A 26,041-nucleotide genomic window follows, 5' to 3' on the forward strand; every position below is an offset into this window, starting at 1 on the left:
CTGTTCAGTAATCCCTTCATGGGTACCGACCAGGAAGAGACCTCAAAAGGACCACAAAGAGATGCAAAGGGGCACAAAATGGGCTCCTGGGCCTGTGCCTAGTAGGCCTGTTTAATGACACATCCATGCCTTGGACAATATTTTGCAAATTTCTGCACAACTACTACTGCTGAATAACTGCACAGCTTAAAATATTTTACTTTTTTTATTGTATTTTTCTTCTATTGCATAGACTATCTGTGTCTCTTGATTTTTTTTCTTTCTTTTTCTTTTCTTTTTTTTTTTTGCAATACTCGCTTTTATTGTAAATTTCTCTTCTTTATTTTAGTCTATGTTATACACCAATACTCCAAAGCAACGCCCCTGTATGCGAAAAACCTGCTTGGTAATAAACCGGATTCTGCATTTTATTGTGAAACGCTTTTTAAACCGGAAACAAGGTGTCCCTTCGTGAAGTCTCGCTGTCCAACTACAACCTCAGCTGAATTTATAACACCAGTGTACGGAACCGAACAGGCGGACAAGACAGTGTGTCGCCGGTTAGTTGTTATCACCTTATTGTCCGGTAACGTAGTGATGCGATGTGAGGAACCCCGCGAGGCTCGGACAGCACCGTTACACCGGTTAAACCGACTGTGGTGGACTCTCCAGCCGCAAAGCCTGGACTGACTTCAGATTAAAAAAAAAAAAGAAAAACACCCTGCGATGTTTTTACATTTCCCAGTAAGTAGCTTTACTCACCGTCCTCTGCAGAGACACAGAGCACACCGGGGCTATTATTAATCTATGTGCGGTGATGTCAGTAACGGGAGCCTGATGTGCATGCACGATTCGCCTGGCAACTTCGCGTGGCCACGTTATTGGGGGTAGGGGGCACGAGCCACTGAATAAACATTTAGTAGGCTACATTGTGTAATAATGTTGCAGTACAAGCTTCCTCCTAATAACCCGCTGACTAATTCACAGTGTGTAATTACAAATGCATGTAACCCTCTCTGTGCAATGTCTTTATAAATGTGATGCATGCTCACTTACTGAGTAAATGCAGAATGCATGCTGGATCAGATGTAATGATTGTACGTCTACAGCCTTCTTCAACTGTAAATTATTTTTTTATTTATGCATCTCAACCCCATCCTGAGTGATTCTGTTTTAACACACTGAACTGTGCAAGACACCAACCGAGCCTGCTGGACCGGGATTGAGGTCACTGATCTTACAGCATAATCCACTATGGCAATTAACCTTTCACCGGTCCGAGATCAGTAGACAAGGTCACCCCTGGGTGCTGTTCTCGCCGTCTCCACAGCGCGCCGCGTTTAAAACCTTCAAGTTTTATGGACAGTCGGTGTGATGCGTTATCAGTGACAAAGACCCCCCCCCCCCCCCCCCCCCCAAACAAAAGTGGGATAAGAAAGCTTTGATGCATTTATGTGCAGTGATATTTGACTTTGCATTTGTAGAGGAAAAGTGCATTTGTGTTTATGCCAGTCAAAAAACACACATCTTTAATTTAAATTAATAATCTTTTGGAAAATAAAGTTCCGAATAATGTGACAAGAGCATCACAGTTTGTTTCCTCTTATTACAAAACTGAGGTCTCTATTTGTAAATTCATGTCTTTAAAAAGTCCAAAGCCAGAAGCTTATAGACACTTTAAAAAGTAATTAAAATTATGCTTCATGAAGTATTTTGTTGGGCAAAAAAAGTGTTCTCTTTAATTATTTACAGAGAGTTATCACCTAACTTTAGCGTATGACTTTGTGTGAGTGAGGGACAAGGTGTTGGCTCTACTCTGTCTGTCCTTCAAGCATTCCTGTGACTGTGACCTTTGGAGTGTGTCACGCAGCGCAAGGGGGAGGGTACTTGTGCAGTGTGTAGAAATCAGGATAGATACAGTGGAATATGTATTTCAGGAAGGAAAAGTCAGTGTTATAACCGCACACATGCGACTTACGACAGAGGAAACTAAACTATCGCCAATATAGAGGTCGGTACATGTGAAGATTGTCACTGTTTAGATGCTTTTAATCATGCGTACAGCCAGTTCTTTGACATCATGAGGCTGTACAGTACGTCCTGACACTGTGCTGATGAAAAGTGACTCGGCTGTAAGTTCTGTGACGGCACTGAAACGCCTTTGCTTACTTTGCAGGTGTCCTGATAACTGCAGACTTCAACCCAAAGTGACAGCACTTCATTGAGCTACCACTGGGAGTCACAAAATATATAGGCTTCAAACTACTTCTCAGCAACCAGGTAATATGTTTTCACCTCACCTTTTACGAAATAATGTGCTACATTCTTCGACTACAGTTCTGTCTGTTTTGTATTCTTGTAAGTTTATTCTTGAGGGGCTGGGATGGCTTTTCAGTTGGCAATGGTAACGTCTTCTTTTAGAAAACACATTTATAGCGAAAAATGTGAAGGGAGAAATACGGCAACAAAAAGACAATAGAGAGTGACTTTGAAGGCCTCTCATTTCACATTCAAAATAGAGGCTAGTGGTAGCACAGGGCGTTTTCTGTTGCAATCAAGCGACTCATAGGGCATGTTGAAAGGGTCAGCTGTGATTGCACTGCAAACTTAAAAAGGACAAATGAGGGCCAAGTAGTTCAGGAGGGGAAAGTGGAGACGGGATTTCTACGCTTAGGACATGGGGTTAGATTTCATTGGGGCACGTAGGGGACCCCAAAACCTATTCCCTGAACCCTACGCCCTTGGCTTAAGTCAAAACAAGAACGTCCAAATTTCTGCATGAGGAGAGAGGAGCAATCAAGTGTCAGTCACAGGAGCTCAATGACGTCATAACTTTACATTTCTTTGTTTTTTGGATGTTGTAAGCAGCCTGGAATTAAATAAAAAGCTCTCTGCAGCCATTTATGTAGAGCAGAATCAAAATTTGTGTCACAATACAAAGCCAGATGTCTAGAATTTCCTAATTTGCACACCAATTAAATGAATACCACTTGCCAGTCATTCATCATTAGGAATCTTTTTTGTATTCTGTCAGCTGACATGAGTCAAGGCTTCATGGCTAATACACCGATAGTAAGTTAATTTCTGACCTTGTCAATCAGGTTATTATAGACCGATATTGAGTTTATAATTAGGACTGAAGGTAATTACCCAAAGTCACCTCTTATCCTCATGAATATGGTGTTCAAGCCCTTTTTTTACATCCCATTGGACAGTGTTAGATTCACTCAGATGGCTCTCTTAAGATATAACATGTCAGTTTGTTTTTAAATGCATTAAGTTTAACTGTTCCTGTTGTCTAAAACCATTGATGTCCCTTATACATCAGATTATTCACTAAGGCTCTCTACAGTGGCGCCCCCAGAAATTTTTCATAGGGGTGGCCACATGGGGCCGAAAATCTTGGGGCGGCACACCAAAACCACAAGGCATAACTGGATTTCAGGAACTCGATTATGCTGTTTTAGTATACAGGATAGTTATAATATACAAAAATGTATACAGCTTTAATTTGAAGGAGTTTAGGGGAGATTGGTGGGTACCCATAGAACCCATTTTCATTCACGTCTTGAGGTGAGAGTTTAAGGGACCCCTTTGAAAATGGCCATGTCAGGTCTTTTGTTTGCCAAAATTTTGCCTAAATTTGGAGCATCACTTCACTCCTTGCACAACAAGCTATGCCAACATGGTTGGTACCGATGCATGCCTTAGATTGTCTAGTTTTACAAGATACCAACACCTAGCCTAAACAAGTAGCACACCACAGCCTCTTAAATACAGTAATGTCAGCTTCCAGTTCATGAATGTATTAAGAGACATGGAGGAAGGACCCAGTTCATCCCTTTGAAAGTTGCTCAGTGGCACATGAAGCCAAAAAATCGGTATGTCTGTGGTATGACGTTACCCAGATGATCAGTGCTGCTTTCGCATCCTGGGGCCCATAGAGCAAGAACACTAGAGACTTCTGCTGGCCAAGCTGGCTACTTCCGGTTTAGCGCTTTGCTACCTTGAATGGGGATAAAATGATTTAATCTTGCGGCTCCTCTGGACTTTCCAAATTTTGTTGGACCGAAATCCTGATAGTGAAAATGAGTGATTTTGTGGGGGTTATGACACTCAGAAAACTCTATAGCCCTTTTTAAACAGGGATTGCGTGATAGGGCTGCTAAGAAGTCCCTTCTTTATGCCTCCTTTGTATTTTTAAACCGATCCATATGACGTCTGCATCATGCTGCTCCAGCGTGTGATTATAGACTGCATGCTGGCATCGCGGAATCAAAAGAGGCGTGACGGGCATAACATAAAACATTTGGCACCACTTTACAAACAAAAACAATAATTTACCATCTCTGTTATATGGCGGCTGATCTCGTCCTCTGCTCGGAGGGTAAGGAGCTCTCAAACCTCATTGTTGTCCCAATTTCCGGACATTTATAGCTGTTCTTCTTGTTTGAGTTAGCTGCTAACTGCAAACAGCTGCTTTTTAAATCTCTCACGTTGTCAAAACGTCACACCCGTCCTGTCTTGTTGGCTGTTGTGTATATAGACAACGTTTCAGCGCTGTTAGTACCTCCTGTGGCGGCTTAAAGGCGAGACCACTCTGTCACCCCTATTCCACGTTCGTACTTTAGGACGCATTCCCGCTGGCGCTATTTGGTCTGCTTTAAACGAACCCTGGTCTGCTTCCACGGATAGTTCGGTTCGTTTGGAGTGGTGTGAACGCTCATTCAAACTCTATTATATTATATTCAATGATCTTCAGCACGAGGGGCAAGTGGAGGGGCCAGCAATTGTATCAGGGGGCCATGGCCCCTTGTTGGGGGCGCCACTGCCTCTTTATTGTCTAAGGAAGACAATTCTCTTTATTAAGACAAGTCTTTTTATTGTCTTCATTGTCTTATCTAAGGAAGTTGGGAGTAGGTTTTTATGTTTCGGGCTCCATCTGACCTGTAACAGGGTTAATTGTAAATCGCCTGTTTATAATAATGCTATCACTGTACCTTTATCAATAGATTAATCATTTCTCTTTTTATTTATATTGGGTTTGTTCCTTTTTGTCTTGTTTTCTAGATTGTTTTGTCATTGTGTCTTTTGTACTTTTCATTTGAGTGGTCGTTTGGGACCCTCCCTTAAAAACATCTAAAGGGGTTTATTCTAAGATAACTTAATTTCTGACAATGTAAAAAATGAATAACCAACATTTAGTTTAATAAATGTAAAAGCTGTTTGTAGGACAGCAGTATCAACCTGTCTCCAGAGTGTCCCTTGCCCTAATGTGTTTGAGCTTTAACCATTACCATCCACCAGCTGTTAGAGAGCCGAGTGTAGCCCGGCCCATCGCCACACACACAGCCGACAACACACGCTAAGCTAGCAGCCGCTGGGCAGTCTGGAAACCGATTTTCTGACAAACCTCTGCCATGATATCACACCGAGGGGGGACTTAAGTGCTGTACTAGTCACCGCTATCAGGTAAGATGCAGCCTACTGCGGGTTAGAGTGACAAAAATAAACCTCGGCCCCAGCAGGAGAGTCGGGATTAACGCTAGCTGCTGCTAGCTTAGTTAGCTAACCTGCAGTTAACCGTTAGCCGTTGTCGAAGCTAATGCTAACGCCACTCACAGCATGCGGGTACACTAGTTTACAGTACACACGACACGTTTCTATGGTGAGTGACAGAGATAACAAAGCATTTAAGCCCACCTCAGTTTACTGTAGGCACTGTTTTATCTGCTTTGATGAAACGAGTTGTAACAACACAGCTATTATCGCTTGCTTTGGGGCATTTTCTGCACTGGACCCGATGTTCCTCATTTCCCAAAGCAGATGTCGAGCTGGCCAGCGGTGCACATGGTACAGAAGGATACTTGTTGGTCTGCTTAGAGTCTGAGCAAAACTGAAACACATTGTAGGTTATCTGGGATCATATACTACTCCTGATGTGGAGTAGTGATTGGCATTGAGCTTGTAAACTCAGCCCCAAGTGAGCTAAACTTTAAACAAGCAAAGGTTTGCAGTGACCCCCTCGCTGCTTGCCAAACAGAGCCACAATCAGGTCCAGAGGGGGCAAACTCCAAAGGAAAGTGTGGACTGCCAGCTACTACAGGATTGGATTATCAGCTGGGGCAATAAATACGATAAAGGCATACTGGGGGTTTGCATTGAGAATCAGAATCAGCTTTAATGGCCAAGTATGTGCACACATATAAAGAATCTAGACATACAGGTGAAACAAGGACAAAAAGGTTTACAAAGCAAAGATAAACATTTGACTACCATATACAGATATAAAGATGTGTAAAAAAGTATCCCCAGATATACATACTAAGCACTGACACAGTAAATTTGTGCAGATGGTGCTGGAATAAATATGGGATGATTAATGTAAAAGTTTGCTTTATATACCTGAGGTAGGTGGATACAACAGTACAAAGCAGTGGCTCTCAAATGTGTGTGCCATGATGCAAATCCAGGTGTGCCGCGGGATTTTGTGACAGCCACACATTATTATTGCAGTATTCAAGTTGGCCTATACAAAAAGTTATGAATTAAATTTTAATTGACTGTAAAGAGGCAAACTCTACCTTTAAAAATGTAATTTAATTTATTTTAAAATCCTTCACGGGGAACCTATTTGTCACCGTTAGCGTGAGGGAATTACATATTATCTTACATTATTTCCTGTCAAAATGGATGTGTTATTGGTGCCTGGGTGCAGTTTTAAAAAGTTTAAAATTAATTCTTAAATCATTTTATTACAGAATATTTCATGAGTAGTGGTTGGTTGTCAACTGTTATTTAATATTAGACAATAAAAACACGCTTTTAAATCGTGATAAGTGACACTTTATAGAGGCTATTGTGCACAGATATAACTATAGGTGTGCCTTGAGATTTTTTGCTTGCACTTTGGTGCGTCTTGGGCACAAAAAGTTTAAATCTCAAAGTACAAATATGGACAGAAATATAGAGAGAAATGGAAGGAAAAGACAGGTCACAAAACTAAACAGAAAAACAAAATGCATCAGACCGCTGTAGAAGTATGAGAAGTATAATTTTTTGGGAGGACTTTTAATGTAAATAAGGTGCCAGAGTGCATTGAAATACATTAAAATAGAGTTTGTGTGTAAAACAATGCCAGGGAAGGATCCCCAGAATGCCCCGGCAAAGATCCAGGCTAATCATTTACATATTAATTATTAACTTTTGTTTATGAACTGGACTGTTGCCTCGTGTCGTTCTGCAAAAGTGGCCCCTGAGCGAAGCAAGTCAAGTATCCCTGACGTATATTGTTGTGTAGCGCCTACCAGAGGGGAGAAGTAGGAACAGGTTGTGCCCAGGGTTTGATGGTCTTCAGTGATGTCACCTACCCATATCCTGACTGTGGAGGAGTCCTGAACGGAGGGCAGACTGGCTTGACTGATTTGTGATATTTGGATCAAGCAATAAGTTCTTGTGTCTTTATGTAAAAAGTCTTAATCTAGAGCTATACTTCCCTTTATTGCATATTGTATTGTGTATATGTAAATCACATACACTCTGTGAGATTTTGTTTGTGGACACACAGGAAATGGATGATAGCATCAATGCAATGAGAGGCTCCTTCCTGTTCCTATGTCTCAGTGGGTCTTGAACCAGTTTATGCGCCTGATATTGAACCATTTTGAATACCTTGAAGTCACATTTTCATGCTCTGCCTGACAGATAGAGGCAAAAGGGACAGATAAATTGTTCTTCTAAGAGACGAGTAGTGATGAGTAGTGTATCTGGATGTTAAGTTGTAGAGGCCTGTTCATCATATCTACAAATTAGTAATATATAACATAGAGTCCTGCAGATTGGCATGTACAGACATAAAAACACAGATTGCTGACAGATATTCTTGTAGTCATAAAGTACAGTATGTACCATAAAGTAAATACCAACAGCCTAACACCCGCAAATGTATTTAATCATGTCAGTAACCCATACCAGTGTGTACAGAACATACAGCTGCATGTAATGTTGTCATTGTGGGCGGGGTGAGAGATTGGAGCACTGAACCAGCCATCAGCAATGCTTTTTAAATATTGCAAAACTTAGTAAATATACAGGCCTCAAATGGATTATCAGCCCGGCTGATAGAGGAGGAAAAATGGGTTTGTAATAGCAGTGTGTTAGCAGTCACTTTCACGTCTGAACTGGATTGAGGGCTATTTAGGCTGCAGAGATTGTCCTCACACAGTTATCTATTAGGAGCACAATCATTGGAGGAAGGCTCTGCATTAATTTATCCTCTGATGAGTTGATGCCTAGAGACACATGGCTCACACCTACAATTCCTGTCCCTTTGTTGACCCCTTTTTTTTTTTTACCCATTTTTTAAACCCTGGAGTACTGCTGATTAAGTCAATTTAGCCAGTCTACATTTCTATTGTCATTTACTAATTTCAGACTGTATAATGAAACATGGATAATTAGTCTTTGTTTGGCTTTACAGTGTACTGATGGGGTCGCCTTGCAGGGGGGTAATTACAGGAGTGGTACACCTTTGTTCTGAATTAATTACCATCATTTAGGTAGGGGAAAGTGGTGGTCACTTTGCTCACACAAATATTCAGCCAGTTGTATGTTAGGTTTCTTAAAAAGAACTCCTGACACAGATGCCAATATAATGTTAATGCATTTAATTTCAAAGAGATCTTATTTGTCATAGATGTAATGTATGATCAATATTAAGAATTCTGATATTTGGCATTATAACAAATGACTGTATATAAAGGTGGACAAAGTGTCTCTACTTTCTCCCATTGTACAAAAATTAAGCTAAAATATCTAGCGCTGGTGACGTCAGTTGGAGCCAGAGTCTGGATAGTCGCTATCTCCAGGGTATAAAGTGCTAAAAACCTGAAATGAGTTAGCTTTGAGCACTCCTGGTTCCCTCGTCTAAAAGTTAATGTTTTTTTTTTTTTTTTTTTTTTGAATGGGTTTGGGTTAACGCAAGCTGATGAGACTTTCACGTTTTGTTTTACGACATAAAATACATCAGTAAATACCCTCGTGAATGTTGAAGGTTTTGTTCAGTTTAAAACATTGATTGCTAACAAGTAGCTTAAGGAGACTACAGAAAGTCATCAGGCTGACCATGGCTTTACAGCCTCTCTGTGGTGGTGACGTTAAGTCATGCAACTGTGGTGTAGTGTGTTTATAATGTTAGCTCTTTTGGCGATTGCATTGAGGCTTCAAAAATCATGAAAGTTGTGTTCATTTGTGAAGATTATCTTGCTGAACAAAATGTGTAAATGTCATAAATATTTGTTTGCCACAGAGCTTACTTTCTGCGAAAATCCAAAATCCAATGGAAAAGTCCCACAGGCTTTTTGTCAAGGGAAACCAAGGCAACGCTAACTTCTGCATCAGCCTACAGAAAAACGTCATCCCTGGCGCACTCTATTGAATTCTCGCCGTCCGACCAGTTGCTAGCAGCACCATTTATAGCGAGCGCAGCGCTAGGCACACACAGCTGTAAATCATGGTTGTCAATGGTGGAACGTACATCAGTGTGGTAGGACCTAGAGATGCACCAATCCAGCTTTTTCCGTTTTGACACCGATCATGATACTGTGGCTTTGAGTATCAGCCAATACCTGATACCGATCTGATACCATGGTTGACCTAAAAAGCTATATACCTTTACATGTAGAACAGAAAAGACTAGAGGCATCAGGCATTGATGACTACACAGTTCTTTCCTAAGATCAAATGAAGCAAGATGAAACAGATTAATGCAATGATGAACTATTTATTCCTAACAAAAATAAACAATTGTGCAACAGCAGTTGAAATAGTGTGAAATACCTCCACACAGCAGATTCTCTCCTTCGCTCCATGACGTATGATGTAGCTCTCGTCGCAATAGATTTAAAGGGAAAGGATCGCCTCAGGTATAGGTTGCATTTTCCGATAACCTATCCATCAATTTTGATGATTTTGGGGCCGATATTCGTTTCAGATATCGGATCGGTGCATCCCTATTAGGGCTGTAAAAATTACTCAAAAATGACGTTTGAATATTCCTTCTAAAAATAACTCATAGGTTCGAACCATTCCAATTTTTTTTCTTCGCATCATGTCCACAAGAGGGCAAACTAGTACAAGGAAACATACTTGTATATGTATTAATACAAGGAAACATAAGTACTTGTAGGTATTTTTATTTCAGCATAAACGTCTATGAAAACATTTACATACCTACACATTAAAACACATAAAACAACTATAACATTACGTTATAATCGACTGCGGACCTCTTGCTCGCCCCCCCTTTCTGACCCGTCATGCAGTGTGTTCAGTGCAGCGGCCCAGGCCAACGCCCACTTGCAAAGAGGACAGCTGCGTGGTGTGTTTTTTTTTCTCCACAATCAAATATCAATTTTCACATTCGAAGGTCCTTTTTTTTTTTCAAATTTAAATTCGAATTTAGAATATTCGTTGACAGCCCTAATCCCTAGTAGGAACCACCTGAAATAAAATATATTTGAGGTGTACTTTGAGTTTTTGGTTTGGCTCGGCTAATGTCCCATCCACTAACATGGAGGGGCTGGGGAGTCGAACTATACCGCGGCCAGTCACCAGGGGATGATTGAGACATTCTGGCTTCACGTTTGGGAGCTGTCATGACGTCAATCTTTATTTACTGTCAGTGGTTAAAACTAAGTACAGGAAGTTCAGTCGCATCTTAAAAGCATGAAACAAAGTTACTCTTGGCAGTCTAACCATCCATAATGCATTTGGCCGTGGAGGGTCATGACGATAGATTAACTGAAGAAATTAAATCTCTTTTTCTAATTGTCATAATGTTCTTACCTCTCCCGAAGTAAACATGTGGGCCAGAAACTGTGAGGAAAGGATGTTTTTTTAGGAGTATGGAGGTGGTGGTGTTGTAACTCTTAAGGTAGACTGAAATTAGGAAATTGCAGTGATTTACTAATAGATTAAATAATGAACATCTTTGATGGGAAAGTGGCTGATCAGAAACGTCCTCTGTCCCTCGCAATTCTGAAATTGTGCCACGCATTTTCAATATATATATTAACGGTAATTTTGGACTTGTGCCTGCTTTGTGCCTGGGTTTGGATTTCTAAACGTATTTCATTTTATCGCAAGCTTGACATATTTACCATGTCTGTTTCTGTGATTAAATTGAGAACTATAGACGGCCTTTGGCAGGCGAGCAGGTTGCCGCAGTACTCTGACTGCCATACAGGAACATAAGTTATGTGTCTGCATAGGGAAGAGCGCCCACTGTTTATGAGCATGGCGACCTTCATCCAGTCACCTTGGCTATTTTCACGTCTAGTAATGTCACAGACAAAGGCTTCACACAGTGGGAATGATTTAAGGACTGTGTGGTTTTATTTTAGCAGTGAATCTGAGGTGTTTTTGATGGCTTAAAAGCTTAACTGAAAATGACACAGACAAGACGGGAACTAAGTGCTAAACAACAAGAGAGAGAACAAGCAGGCCTTTTGTCATGTTAGCATGCTGATAGGCCTGCGACCTATAATTATTTTCACTACTGATAAATCTGCCCATTATGTTTTTGATGAATTGTTTTGTCAGTAAAATTTCAGATATAGTGAAACATGCTGTGTAATTTCCCAGAGCCCAAGGTGATGTCTTTAAATGGTTTGTTTTATCCGACCAACAGTCTGAAAATCAGAAGATATTCAGTGTATTGTCATGTCTGACAAAAAAGCATCAAATTCTCACATTTAAGAAGCATAAAACCAGCATAGTTTGGCTTTTTGCTTAAAAATTACTAAAACAATTATTCGATTATTAGAATAGTTGGCAATTAATTTTCTGCCAATCAGCTAATAGATTAATCAACTATGCTTTGGAGCTCTACATGCTGACAATGAAAAATCCAGGTGCTTTTAACTGTCCATGCTTTCTGCAACGACAACGGATCATGATCTTCTAATCCAGGTTTTGGTCCTTTTTTTTCCCAGGTGGCATGACAGTAGCTTAAAAGCCAAAGATGTGAGGTAAAAGGTTTTATACTCTTATTGACTATGTTTGTTTTTTACCCCTCTAGACATCATGTCTTCCAGTCAGCGTCGGTCAGATGTCTACATAAAGGCAGAACCGAGCAGTCCAGAGGGAGGTGGGGGAGGTCGGATCAGTCCTGGCGGTGCCTCCTCGGACTCCTCTCAAAGTGGAGGCGGAGGAACCAGAGGAGACGTTGTTAAACGTTATTCCCCGCCACTCTATACGCCGGCTCTGCGTTGCCACTTCAAAGAGGAATCCGGGGATGTGGCAGAGGAGGGCTCCACTGGAAATGGAGCAGGGCGGTGCAAGTACGCCCTGAGCACGCTACCCAAGAGGCTGTGTTTAGTATGTGGGGATGTGGCCTCGGGTTACCACTACGGCGTGGCGTCATGTGAGGCCTGCAAAGCGTTCTTCAAGAGAACCATCCAAGGTGCGTGTTGTGGGGGGAGTTAAGTGTTTGCATAGCCAACACGTAGAGAACAGTTGTTGTTTTCCCCTGACAGGTTTTACATTTGGAGCGTTTAATTCATGTTAAATGTGGAGCCTTTTGTACGATGCTGACCGCTGTTAACCTACACCTTATGAGAAATGAATTCAGCAAATAATATTTTAGAAAATTATCCCTTTTAGCAATATTTACCCTTTGAAACTTGGAGCATCACTTTTCTTGTGCTGCTTTTAGACGCCTTTCGCAAGTATTTAAATCTTTGAACCCTGAGCACATTGATGCAATTTCTTTCAAAAACACGGGAAAAAAGGCAATTAGCATGTCCCACAAATTGCAGGAAAAAAACAGATTTAGAAAATTATTAAAAAAAAAAAAAATAGGAAAAAAAAAAACCTAGGAAAAAAACTATATACTATTATTATTATTACAAAATATTATAACTTTTAAGCACTCTATGAAGGTCATTTCCTTGTTTGTTTGTTTTTAACTTTTTTTTAAAATTTTTTTTATTTAGTTTTTTTTTTTTAGTTTTAACTAATTTTCTTGTATTTAATTTTCTCTTTTCACTTATTTTCTCCCTATTTTTTTGGAACATTTCTTCTTTCATTGCTCATTGCCTTCTTCCCATGTTTTTAAAAGAAATCAAGCCACTTTGCTCAGGTTTTAAAGGGTGAAAGGCTTTAATATAACTTTCAAACATAAGAGCAATACGTTAAACTAGTTAAAACTATTAAGAAATAGATGTCAGTAGTACAGATAGTAATTTTAAAAAAAAGTGTGTGTATTAGCTACACAGTTCCTATGTCTTTCTGCTTTAATATGTACACGGCTAGCATAGACCCCAAACATTAAATAGCCTATCCACCGAATAAAGAATTAAAGGTATATCAGTCCAATCATGTTAATATTTACTGGCCAAAACGTATGCATATAGGGTATAACTCCAGTATTTAAATAATAAAAATGCTGCAGTAAAGCAACATGTACTGGGGAGTGAATGTGCAAGAATATCATTGAGTTAACTGATAATCTGCCTTTATAAAATATATGGGATATTGTTATGATTTTAGCATGGTATTATTAAAATGTTGTACTGAAAGAACAGGAAGTAATGACCGACACCAAAACACGGTAGAGACTCAGCATAACTTTTTATTACATGACTATTTTGGTACAGACATTTACCCACCATTGTGGCAGACAGCGTTTTGAGAGTTACCCGCCAAACGGATAATTTACCACATTTCAAGCTTGGCAGGTGTTAATCTCAGACCCCGATGGCAGGTGTGAATAAAGTTATTGTTCTTATCCTGAGTACATTTTTTCCACGATGTATTTATCGTGCAACTTAGCATCATGATGATGATTTAATCAAATACATGATATATTGCGCAGCAGGATTTTTATTACACCTGTATTAGGGATGATATAGCTAGAGTTTAGGGCATAACAATTAACAAAGGATCACAATACCAGTACCAATTTGGAACAGCTTTGGGCATCCCTAATCTACTAAGTAACTACTAATGGTGTTACTCCTTAACATGTCTCAGCAACTCCATCCAGCTCATACTGGTCTGTTAAACGAAAGCCATGAACACACCGCAGTTGTTTCACTGTATTTGTGTTGGGAAATGTGACGGGCAGGTCAGCTTGTGGGATGTTTAGATCAGAAAGATTTAAGAAATAAAAGATGGTGGTTTTCATTCATATTTGTATTTCTTAGTCTGAAATGTAAAATCGTTTTCTGTTCTTACATAAAGGTAACATTGAATACAGCTGTCCAGCATCTAACGAGTGTGAGATCACCAAGAGGCGCAGAAAGGCTTGTCAGGCATGCCGCTTCACCAAGTGCCTCAAAGTGGGCATGCTGAAAGAGGGTGAGTGTTCCTGGTGTGCAGAAGCTCTGCAGCCACTCTTTGATATTACATCTGAAGGGTCTTTGCACCAAGCTTTTAAATGTGGCATATGTTTATTCTGTGTTTGTCCCAATGTAGGAGTTCGCCTCGACAGGGTCAGAGGTGGAAGGCAGAAGTACAAAAGACGCCCAGAAGTGGAGAATGCAACATACCAGAGTGCCCCTCTATCACTGACAAAGGAGGAGAAAGGTGGGATTTATATTTGTGTCTTGTTATTAGTTTTTGTTCTACAACAGGCAACAGGCAAGTGTAGTACTACTTCCACGATAATCAGTTTGTGCAAATGAGATGAAAATGCTCAGTAACATGGCTTTTTGTTTAACAATCAAATGATAACTATCAGCCAGAGCTAAAGGACCAACACACTTTACTGTAACAAGCTGAAAAAGCTGAAAAAATATACCAAGTCAATCCTTTCGTCAATACTAGGTATTTCTTTTTTCAGCCATTTTTTGGTCAGGGATTTCTTAAATGCCACCAATAATACACCGATCAGCCAAACCATTAAAACCACTGACAGGTGAAATGAATAACTTTGATTATTTTGTTCCAATGCATTGTTCTGCTGGGAAGCCTTTGGTTCTGGCATTCATGTGGATACCACCTGACATGCTCCACCCACTCAAACACTGTTGCAGACCAAGTACCCACAGTACTCCCCAATGGCAGCAGAACAGTTTACAAATGGCCTGTGGAGCATGACAAAAAGCTCAAGGTTTCGACCTGGCTTCTAAATTCCCCAGGTCACAGTCTGCTTAAGGATTCATGTGATGTGCCGGTACCCCAGATGTACCCCTAATCCAAGGTGGGGCCTCCTTGAATCGGGCTTGGCTCTGACCTATCGAGGCATGGACACAGGATGTCTGGGTGTCCTGCGGTGTCTGGCACCAGTGCGTTGGCGGCAGATCCATTTAGTCCAGTGGGTTGTGAGGTGGAGTCACGGCACGTGCCACAGATGCTCATTCAGATTGGGATCTTGGGAATTTGGACACCAGGTTGACACTTTGAGGTCTCTGTCACATTCCTTGGGTCATTCCTGAGCAATGTTTGCAGTGTGGCATGGTGCATTATCCTGCTGGGAGGCCACTGCCATTTGGGAGTACTGTTGCCATGAGGGGGGGGTACTTGGTCTGCAACAGTGTTTGAGTGTGTGGAACATGACAGGTGGTATCCACATGAATGCCAGAACCAAAGGTTTCGGTGTATTCTTAGCAGATATTAATCCTTTTTCCTCCATTGGAGTTCTTCCAGTCTAATCAGGTACATGAATTCAAAATTCAAGGTTATTTTGGTTAGAAAAAACAAATTCAAAAATGCCAGCGATTTCAGTCCAAAAGGGAGTGTTTTGAGAGATTTCTTGAAGCTGGAGAGTGAGGGGCAGTCTCTGATCTCTCTAGGGAGTGAGTTCCAGAGGCCGGGAGCAGCAAGGTTGTGGAGAGCTTTATAGGTGATGATGAGGAGTTTGAAGTGGATACACTGAGGGATGGGGAGCCAGTGTAGGTTATGAAGGGCGGTGATAATGTTGTCACGGGTGCGGGAGTGTGTGAGAAGGCAAGCAGCTGAATTCTGGATATATTGTAGTTTGTTGAGTGTTTTGGATGATGAACCGCAGAGGAGAGTATTGCAGTAGTGAAGTCTGGAAGTGATGAAGGCGTGAATAAGTGTCTTGGCAGCTGAAAAAGAGAGGGATGGATGGAGAACGAAATAGAAAGCCTTTTATTGTCAGTGTACAGAAAACAACAAAATTAGGAGTGTTACACCTGATCAGTGCATTAAAAGACAGAGTTACAAAACTAAACAACTATAGAAAAACAAACAACGCATGTTCTGAGATTATAAGTAAAATATATAAATACAATGTAATTTTGCTCCTGCATCTCTTCATTAATACAACACAGTAAAATAACACATTTTTCCTGTCAGTCTTTTGTGTGGAAGCAGGGCTCTACTATGTTTGCTATTGGTCATTAACATCTGAGAATAAGTTTGTCTTTTTGGCACCAGCAGCAGCAGCAAAAGGCATCGTGTTGTTGCCAGGCAACACATTATGAACTGTCAATTGATTGTGTGCTGGCAAGCTACATGTAACTCCCAACAGCAGCAATGTCCAGGCAATTAAAAACACAGTAATCGACAACAAACAACTAAGCTTGGGGTCGTCGTCGGCAGCAGCAGTCCAGCTGGGAGGCCCCTCCTGCACCTTTCTGATTCAGACGCAGAGAGTTCATCTGCTCAGAGTTTAACCTTTTCCTTCTCTTTTAAATCAAGGAGCTCGGACTGCTTGTCTCAAAAATGGGCGCCGTGCTGGGGTCGGTGAAAGACAAGCTGCCCAAGGCACACAAACAACACATGAAACACTTCAAACCCATTGGAATTGTTTAGAACACAGTGCCCTCTGCTGTCAAATAAATGGCTCAGTGCAAGTCCTAAATCTTTCCTTGGAGCTCTTGATTGTCATAAATCTGGCTGAGGATCTGAGCTAGTTTAAAGCAAAAACTCTCAGTTGTACTCTTAATTAGAATCTGTTAATAGAAAGTCAGTGGCAGGTCTAAAGCCTACATTTAAAATAGGAATATGGAAACTTGCAGCATGAATATAGTGTGGAATGTGGTACAGGTAACACCAGTACAGAGCAGCATGTTATGTACAGCAAAATGTATCTGTTGGTCTTTATCTGTGCATCATAATAATCTGTTCTGTCGTGTCTCCTTTGTGACTTAGGTTCCTCCAACATCATTGTGTCCCACCTTCTAGTGGCCGAGCCAGAGAAGTTATTCGCCATGCCCGACCCTCTGCAGCCTGACACAGCCCAGCGCACGCTCACCACCCTGTGTGACCTTGCCGACCGGGAGCTGGTCGTTATCATTGGCTGGGCCAAACACATTCCTGGTAAGAGATGTGGAGAGGATAAATCAGGGGAGGAGAGGCAGTGATAGCACGGGTGCGACAGTGGAACAGATGTAGTTATCCAATCTGATGGACTAACCTGCGTTGTGCTGCGTCATGTTTCACTCAAACCATGACTTTTGGGTTTATTTTACAGAACAAGAGTACACCCAGAAGGATACTTAGCATTACAAATGGCCTGTGTGAGCCTGATGCTAATGGCTGAAATTGATAGGTACAACAAAGTTAATAGGTAAAACCAAATTTCTGAACTGATGCAGCATTAACTGCCTCACAAGCTAGAGTCAGGCCACCAGCTGCCTACAGTATGCAGCCTATTTGTTTAGCTATTATAAAGACATGAGAGCAGTGCACACTGTGTCTGCTGACAGCAAAACTGTGAACCTATTTCCTGTTTGCCTCCTCTGCATTTAAATGCCCCTCTCTGTCTGTCTCTCTGCAGGCTTCCTGTCGCTGTCCCTAGCAGACCAGATGTCTGTGCTGCAGTCGGTGTGGCTGGAAGTGCTGGTGCTCGGCGTAGCGTACCGCTCGCTCGGCTGCGAGGACGAGGTGGTGTTCGCAGAGGATTTTGTCCTTGATGAGGAGATGTCACGTGTCGCTGGACTGACAGAGCTAAATGCAGCAATTAGTCAACTTGCTCGCCGCTTCCGGGCGCTAAACATGGACCGGGAGGAATTTGTCATGCTAAAAGCCATCGCACTCACTAACTCAGGTACTTAATACTTGTGTCGTTGTAAAGTTAATGAAGACAGATAGATTTTGTGGGCAAATTAATCTCATAAAGCTGGTATCAAACTATTGGAATAGAACTATTAACAGTGCCATACTTAATGATGTGTGATCAGTAGCAGTAATTAGACTAAACCGAAACTTCTATCAAACTGAAAAGTGCTCTCTTATGGTAGTATTAGTTTTCTGCAGCCTTTTGTAGTCGAGCCACCTTGCCTGCTGAGGTCAGAGGAGATTATTACATTTTTATGAAATATAATATTAGGCTTATAAAGGGGCAGTGCTCACCACCCCTGCTAGGAAATTCCTTGGGACCTTGCACATAACTGAGTTATTCATATGAAAAACTGCTTTATTAGGAATATTTTTAGGCATTTAATAGCTAAAACTAATACAGTCTAGCACAGTAGTCCTGTAATGAAGGTTATAATCTTGTTAAAACTGTTTCAGAGAGGTGAAACTTGATGATCATTTTTGCAGGCATGTGTTACACTGAGAGGTGTTTCTAATATGCAGTATCATTGATAAAATCTCATCATGACACGGCGCAGTTCAGCAGCACCATCTACCTCAGCCACTAAAATGACCAAACAGCTGAATTTGTTCAGTTTAGTTTACATTATTTGCACGTACATGTACAGAAAATACAGGAAAAAGAAATTAAAAGTGAGAACATTGAAGCCAAAAATGGCTCATGAAGATACCTCCCCTATTAAATAACAACAATCATACATAAAAGAAAAAGATAAAGACGAAGATTGCATGATTGAATAAAATTAAACAATGAGTTCTAGACTAAGAAGTTGTTTTTTGAATAACGATAATTCAGTTGATGATTGTAGAGAAGGAAGAAGGTTGTTCAAAAAGATGCTCCTCTTTATTTCAACGATAACGATCAAGAAAAGTCTGACAATATGGAAGATGAAGGTCCTTAGAGTGTCTCTGGAATATGAGTGAATGTCTGAACAACGTCTTAACACCTCTCTAAAACAGTTTTAACAACACTAGTAAGATAGCATTAGTTTTAGCAAGGTGTACAGAATAATCTTGCAACTACTGCACATGCATGCTTTCCTGTCGTACTCATAGAGCACAAATTGAGAATTATTGTGAGCTTTAAACCCACCTTTTGATCAGTGAAATTCAAATTATTGAATTTGTAGTCTGCAATTATGGGATGATATGTGGCATTGATAGCAAAAAGGAAACTAACAGATTAGTTCAAGGGGTGCAGACAATAGCTGTGGTTAAAAGGACAATATTTCAATCAGATTGAAATGTCCGTTTACATTTCCCAAATCAGAATGCAACTTTTTTTGACTCCTGCAAAGTGGTCCCGCCCACTGTGGAGTGTCAAACCTAAAGGAAATATAACAAAGGAAGTTTTTTTTCTAACTTTATTGAGAAAAAAAAATCATTTAAAGAAGAAAAGTAACGTAAGTGTGAACCAGGTTATTTTCCGTAGCTACAAATTAGCGGTGTCCCCTAAACACCTCGCATGCAGACTATTGGTAAACAATTTACCAGTTTTCCCTAAACGTTTCATATGCATAAGCTACTGCTACTGGTGGCGATGAATGATCATTATATCCAGCTTCTCCACATTGCAGCCTGTAACAACGACCTTACATAAGGCTACTGTTTCAAAATCAAAGAGCCCTCACATAAGAACAAAGCAGAGCGCTAAATGTTTTTTGAATTTATGAATGGTTGTGTCAAAATCAGCAGAGGGAGGTGCATAGAAACAGCTCTTTGTGCATGTTATGCATCTACGTCACCTAAAGTTTGATCAAGTTTGATTAAAAATTCCTCCCGATCAGGCCAGTCTCTTCTGATTGAGTCAGTTAATGTGAGGCGTTTTTATTCATATCAGTCTATTATTCTAATTATAAGTGGAATCTCAGTTAGATTCTGTGTGTGTCAGCAGCCAAAAGGCAGTGACAACAGGTAAAATATTTTGTATCGCCAGTGTTAGGTGCAACGCATGCCTTTCTTGTTTTTGGGAGGTTTCAATACTTTTGCAACGACTATAGCTAAATAAATGTATGTATTTTATACTTGTACTCTTTGGCAGGCAGATGTGCCACTGCAGAAACATATGACGTCTAATTGTCGTAACAAGGTTACCAGTCATAACCTTTATGTAGTCTTGCCTTTCACTCAAGATTACAGTCAACAGCAGATCATGTAACATGTCCTGCTTGCGCTACAGATCCACTGTTTGTGTTGTAAATAAAGGTCGCCCTTAGCTTGTATTTGAGGTAAGTTACTGGGCAGCACAAGCTTTTTGTCTGAAGCTGAGAAAATGTAAACTCCCTACACAGTGCCTGACCAGTATGCCCCCTGTTGTTCTGTCAGACTCTGTTTACATCGAGGACATGGAGGCTGTGCAGAAGCTGCGAGACCTCCTCCACCAGGCCCTGCTGGAGCTGGAATGTCAGCGGCGCCCAGACGATCCCCAGCGGGCGGGACGCCTCCTTTTAACATTGCCCCTCCTCCGACAGACTGCTGGTCGTGCTCTCACCACCTTCTACAGCATCAAGACCCGGGGCGGTGTACCGATGCACAAACTATTCCTGGAGATGCTGGAAGCCATGATGGACTCTCCCTAGAGCGGCAAGCAGCAGGAGGACGCAGAGAAAAGACCCAACAGAGATCTAGTCTTCAAGAGTGGATGAGTGGATTTGTGAGAAGTGAAAGATTTTATTAGAGAATTATTAATGAGGAAAATGGTCCTTTCCCCTCTTTTTCCATAGGCTACATGAAAGGAACACGAGAAAATAAAAACCTAAGTAAGATGTAACTGCCACGCTTCAGTAAAAAGCTCCGAGATCAAAGAGTGACAACATTTAACATGAACGCCAGACTACTTCTCAGTTTCAACTAATTTCATGGTGTGTTTCATCACAGCGTTGATCTGCAGTTGCATAACCGCTGAAGAACATTTCGGCACCCGAGAACAGACTGCAAACGTGGCTTTTGAACTTTTTAAAAACAAAGCAACATCTATTCATGAAAGCCATACTAACATATCCGGCGAGAGACTCGAGGGTCCAGTATAGGGTCAGGTTGACATGCACATGGAGTGCTTGTATTTACTATAGTTTAGTGTGCCGTTGTAGGCAAATTCATAGGAATTACTTGCAATATGTTAAAAGCAATATACTGACTCGATTATTCTGTCACATTTAAAATGTGGATAAAAAGGTGAGACATCTAGTTGTGTGTGTGTGTGTATATTAGTCGTTCTCCACTCTCAGAACCCCAAGTGCTGATCTCTGAGACCTGGTAGAGGCTGGTTTGTGTCGGGTATGCTGCGAGTAGATTTAAAAATGACATTTCTGGGGTTAACTACCGGAGTTGGGAACCACTGATGTACATAGTAGGTGCAGAATTCTTTATAAAAGGTTGTGCAATTGATCTGTAGTCCAGGAGAAGTGCATATGAAGACTGTGTGCTCATGGAATGTGTTACGTGGAAGGGGATATAATCAGTGTTGTATGTACACACAAAAAAAATGGCTTCCATACAAGCAAGCGTGTGCGTCCGTGTGTAGTCCAAACTAATGAGCTACACTGAGATCAGGGAAGAACACAACTCTTTGACATTAAAGCGTGGCAACAACAGTGCTTAGATAAGAAATGCATATGCCTCATCTGCTTTTTTTTTTTTAATATACGATTCTCTGCTAGATCTAGCCACTCTTTTTGACTTCAGCAGCTGCGCTGTTCAAAAACAATGGTCGGACCTATTTGATTTGTGGGCTATGACACTAATCCATATGATTGATAAGTGTATGATGAGATTTGGCTGCATTTTCTGCAGTCGTAAAGAGCATTGCGTAAAAGATCTCGATTGTTTCGATGAGAGATTTCCTCATTCGTGTACGGACATCTGTCGAACCTGTAGGTGCCCGGAATGGGCTCAGGACAATGCAACATATGCAACATCTTCCTCTTGGATGTTGAAACCTTGTCTGACGACATCCTGAAAGCCCTACTCATTGTCCAGCAGGTTTGTGTACTTTAAAGGTATACTATGCAGAATTGTGGTTCCAGTTTTTGAGTAAGTAAATGCCAACTCCAGATTCAGTCTTGTTGAGCGTTTTGCCACGCTGTCTGCACTGTTTCTCTTGGATGCCTGCTGCTAACGATCTGGCACCTGGTCGCTACCTTTACAAAAAGGGAGTACGCGCCCATAAAGGTCCCGAACGTAGAAAATACGAAGAAAGTAAGAAAATGCAGGCAGAAAACAATTCCCCGCCACACACTTCTAGTGAGTCATAAGTGATGATTGAGTGGAATACTTCTCTGAGACCATATTTTTTAGGAAAATCCTGCATAGTATATCTTTAAACTAGAAAGGATCATTATAGTACGCTTCCCATGCAATGCAGAGCTACAGTATCTGATGTCAACCATCAGATATTTAGTGGCCAAAGGGCCATTGATCTTTCAGCCATGTACAGTTCCATTTGAATAAACAGAAACATGCAATTTATAGTGGAATAATAATAATAAAGCCAGCAAATGTGATACAAATCCCCCATTATGATTATATTTGTGCAGCTTACAGTGTTCTGAAATTTGTAAAGACTTGAAACTTGCTTTTTCATACATTTTACTTTCTAGGATTTAAGGGTATTTTATTTACATTGTGACACTGTTGTGGGTTTGGTATTGAAATGAAGCTTTCCATTCAGGATATTGTGAGGTTTTTTTTTTTTTTTTTAAATGTAAGCAGTTGTCTGAAACTGATTGTCATTTTAGGGATCAATTTACATGGCTCTATAGATTTAGCGGCACGGCGAGGCTACAGAGGGCTACCTCAGGAGGCAGAGTAAGCCAGACAGCCAAATAACTGTGGAGACAAAATGTAAGTCTTGATCTTTTGATATGTCGACTTAAATTTGAACATTGGGTTTATTGGATGTCTTTTACAGTTGCGAAAACACCTGAGATCACTTTTTTGTTTTGTTCTCGTAACTTTAAGGTGTATATGGCTCATTTCTCATGCTTTATAAGATGACCCGTGGTACACTGTCTCACACTGGGTGGCAAACCTACAGTTGGTGTGGCTTTACAGGAATAATGGTGCAGCTCGAAAACACTGGAGGTCATTTACGGCAGTTTAACTTGTAACACACGGGTGTTATGATAGCAGCAGGGGGTGCTGCGGATTAGGGACTGATACCCTGTGAAATCTGACACTCCCCTGTTTGGTTTTGTGTTCATAAGTTACAAATTACGTGTTTCTATAGATTCCTGGGTCGAATTAGAGCTGCTAAAGTTTCTTCTTATTAACACAGTCATTCAACAATAGTAGTTTTTTTTTTTTTTAATTAGCATACCAATATGTTCTAGGTACGGTGGGTTAGGGTGAAGGCAGGGTCATTTGCAATGTCACTGTTGAAATTATACAGTCATTTGTAGTTTTATTAAATATGTGCGCATTAATATAAATGAGCAATACAATAAATTACCAAACCTCACACATTTCCTTGTATAGCCACAGTGTACATTTAACATTGCCAGTTATAATGAAGAATAGTTACTAAACGTTATATTATTTAGAAGTTCCAATCAATGTTTGTATTTTGAAAGACTATTTAAATGATTAAATTCTATTTTTTACTCAATTTACTGTTGTTTGTTGACACTGCTTTATTTTTGTGTGTGATATTGGCTGTGACTTTCTGTGTGTAGATTTTTTTTTTTTTCATTTAGATAAAACAGTTTGATGTCCTTGTCTAAACATGTTCACATTAAAAAAAAAAATCACTGTGAAAAAAGTGAGATCTTCCACTGTCTGACGCAACGGGGAGTGGATTATTGTAGGTGCTTTGTGTTGTGTAATAAATGGACACACCACCACCACATATCATCGGTCTCATCTCTCCCTGTGTGTAGTTATGTGTGTTTGTGTGTGTGTTAGATGGGGGCAGTGTGGTGAAGACTACTGTTTAAACTGTTAACTTCATGATTAAATGATCTTTGTGCACATATCACAGTCCATCAAAGGTTGGGCATAACCTAAATGCTGGACAGACTTCACATGCAGTTCCTGAGCATGAGAAACAAATACTCATTCTAAAATAAAACAATACAAGGATAGTAGTAGCTAAACGATTTGCCTCCAGGCATTTGTGAATTAATTTTGCACATCTGGCGTCAGGTGTCAGTTTGTGAAACAGCATTGGAGGTTTCGACCTTTGTGGCGACAATATCTTGCCAAGCCTTTGTAGGACTGCCAAAGAGTGCTTGAGCTACATAGGCTTTGAATTAGACTACAGGGATTTGCAACCTCACTAATTGTAATATTGTTCTTTCACATCCTCCACGTCCATGTAGGTTTCCTTGCTTCGTATTTAATTACCAACCGTGACAATATAGCAACCGCTAGCATTGCTTTCACCTTGTGAGTCCATGTTTGTGTGTGTCATCATGCCAAAATGTGGTCCTGGAGATACCTCCTGTAGCGGCAACTACCACAGAAGCCATTTTGAGTACAACCCAGCTCCCAAGAAATTCAGGACGCTGTGTGAAATTTGAATAAAAACAATGCATTTGACATATATTCAAGCGATTACAGCGTAAGGACAAAATATTTAATGTTCAAACTGACTGTAAATATACACTCATGCGGATTTTAATGCCTGTAACATGTTCCAAAAAAGCAGAGGCAGGGGCATGTTTACCAGTGTTACATTACTTTTTCTTTTAGAAAATTGAATTGAAAATTGAATTTCTCCTCAGGGGGATTAATAAAGTAAATAAACTTAAACTTAACAACACTCTGTAAGCTTTGGATTTACTGGTCCATTTATGTCCCAGCCCTCACCTTTGGTCATGAGGTATGGGTAATGAGCGAAAGATTGAGATCCCGGATACAAGTGGCCAAAATGACTTTCCTCTAAAGGGTGGCTGGGCTCAGCCTTAAAAATAGGGTAAGGAGCTTGGACATCCGGAGGGAACTTAAAGTTGAGCTGCTGCTCCTTTGCGTTGAAAGGGGTCAGTTGAGGCAGTTTGGACATCTGATCAGGGTGCCTCTCTTGTTAGAGGTATTCTGGCATGGCCAACTGGTAGGAGGCCACGGGGCAGACCCAGAACACACCATAGGATAAGCCAGGTCCCGGGGGCAGCAGGCTAAGCAAAGTATTTCAGACATCCTTCTCCCTAGCAACACTTTCCAGTTCCTCCTGGGGGACCTCACGGCGTTCACAGGCCAGATGGGATATGTAACCCCTCCAGTGTGCTCTGGGTCTGCCCCGGGGCCTCTAACAGTGGGACGTGCCTAAAACAGGAGATCAGGAGGCATGCTGATGAGATGCCCGAACCGCCTCAACTGACGCCTTTTGACGTGAAGGAGCAGCAGCTCTACTCCGAACTGCCTCCGGATGTCCGAGCTCCTTACCCTATCTCTAAGCCTGAGCCCAGCCACCCCACGGAGGAAACTCATTTCAGTCGCTTGTATCCGCTATCTCATTCTTTCCATTATTACCCAGAGCCCATGACCATAGGTGAGGGTTGAGACATAGGTGGACCAAGAAATCAAAAGCTTTGCCTTCCGATTCAGCTCCTTCTTCACCACGAGGGTCCAGCACAGCTGGCTGCATCACTGCAGACACAGCGCCAAACCACCGATCCATCTCACGCTCCATTCTACCCTCACTCCTGAACAAGACCCCGAGATACTTGGACTCCCTTGCTTGGGGCAGTAACTCTCTCCCAATACAGAGAGGGCAATCCACCATTTTCCGGCAGAGAAAATGTTTTTTATTGAATATTGGTCAAAAAAGATTGGGAAATCATTGTATTCTGTTTATATTTATGTTTTACACAATGTCCCAACTTTATTTGGAATTGGGGTTGTACTTTGCCAGATCTTTAGATCACTGTCTTAATACAGATTTTCGTCAACACAGTAATGTCGCAACTGTTCAAGATGTAGTCATGAAACTTTATAGGTGTGTAGTTGAGATGTCAAATACAGTGATGATGACAGAGATGTAGTACAGGCCAAACCC

General features: G+C 41.0%; 1 protein-coding gene across 3 annotated transcripts; it reads left to right on the forward strand.

Moving 5' to 3' along the window:
* Positions 1 to 431: 431 nt before the first annotated feature.
* Positions 432 to 20,726, forward strand: esrra (estrogen-related receptor alpha). Of its 3 annotated transcripts, none has more exons than XM_033644570.2 (8): positions 432 to 723; positions 2,156 to 2,259; positions 12,059 to 12,442; positions 14,224 to 14,340; positions 14,458 to 14,568; positions 17,101 to 17,268; positions 17,729 to 17,998; positions 20,374 to 20,726. In XM_033644570.2, the coding sequence occupies exons 3-8, from the start codon at positions 12,064 to 12,066 to the stop codon at positions 20,625 to 20,627; spliced, it is 1,299 nt and encodes a 432-aa protein (XP_033500461.2). In that variant the 5' UTR covers positions 432 to 723; positions 2,156 to 2,259; positions 12,059 to 12,063; the 3' UTR covers positions 20,628 to 20,726. The 3 variants fall into 3 exon arrangements, with proteins under 3 accessions (XP_033500461.2, XP_078028479.1, XP_033500472.2); XM_078172353.1 differs by lacking the exon at positions 432 to 723 and adding an exon at positions 1,972 to 1,990; XM_033644581.2 differs by lacking the exons at positions 432 to 723; positions 2,156 to 2,259 and adding an exon at positions 5,315 to 5,451.
* The last annotated feature ends 5,315 nt before the right edge of the window (positions 20,727 to 26,041 follow it).

The sequence above is a fragment of the Epinephelus lanceolatus genome, chromosome 11 (genome assembly GCF_041903045.1).
Source record: "Epinephelus lanceolatus isolate andai-2023 chromosome 11, ASM4190304v1, whole genome shotgun sequence".
NCBI classification, from domain to species: Eukaryota; Metazoa; Chordata; class Actinopteri; order Perciformes; family Serranidae; genus Epinephelus; species Epinephelus lanceolatus.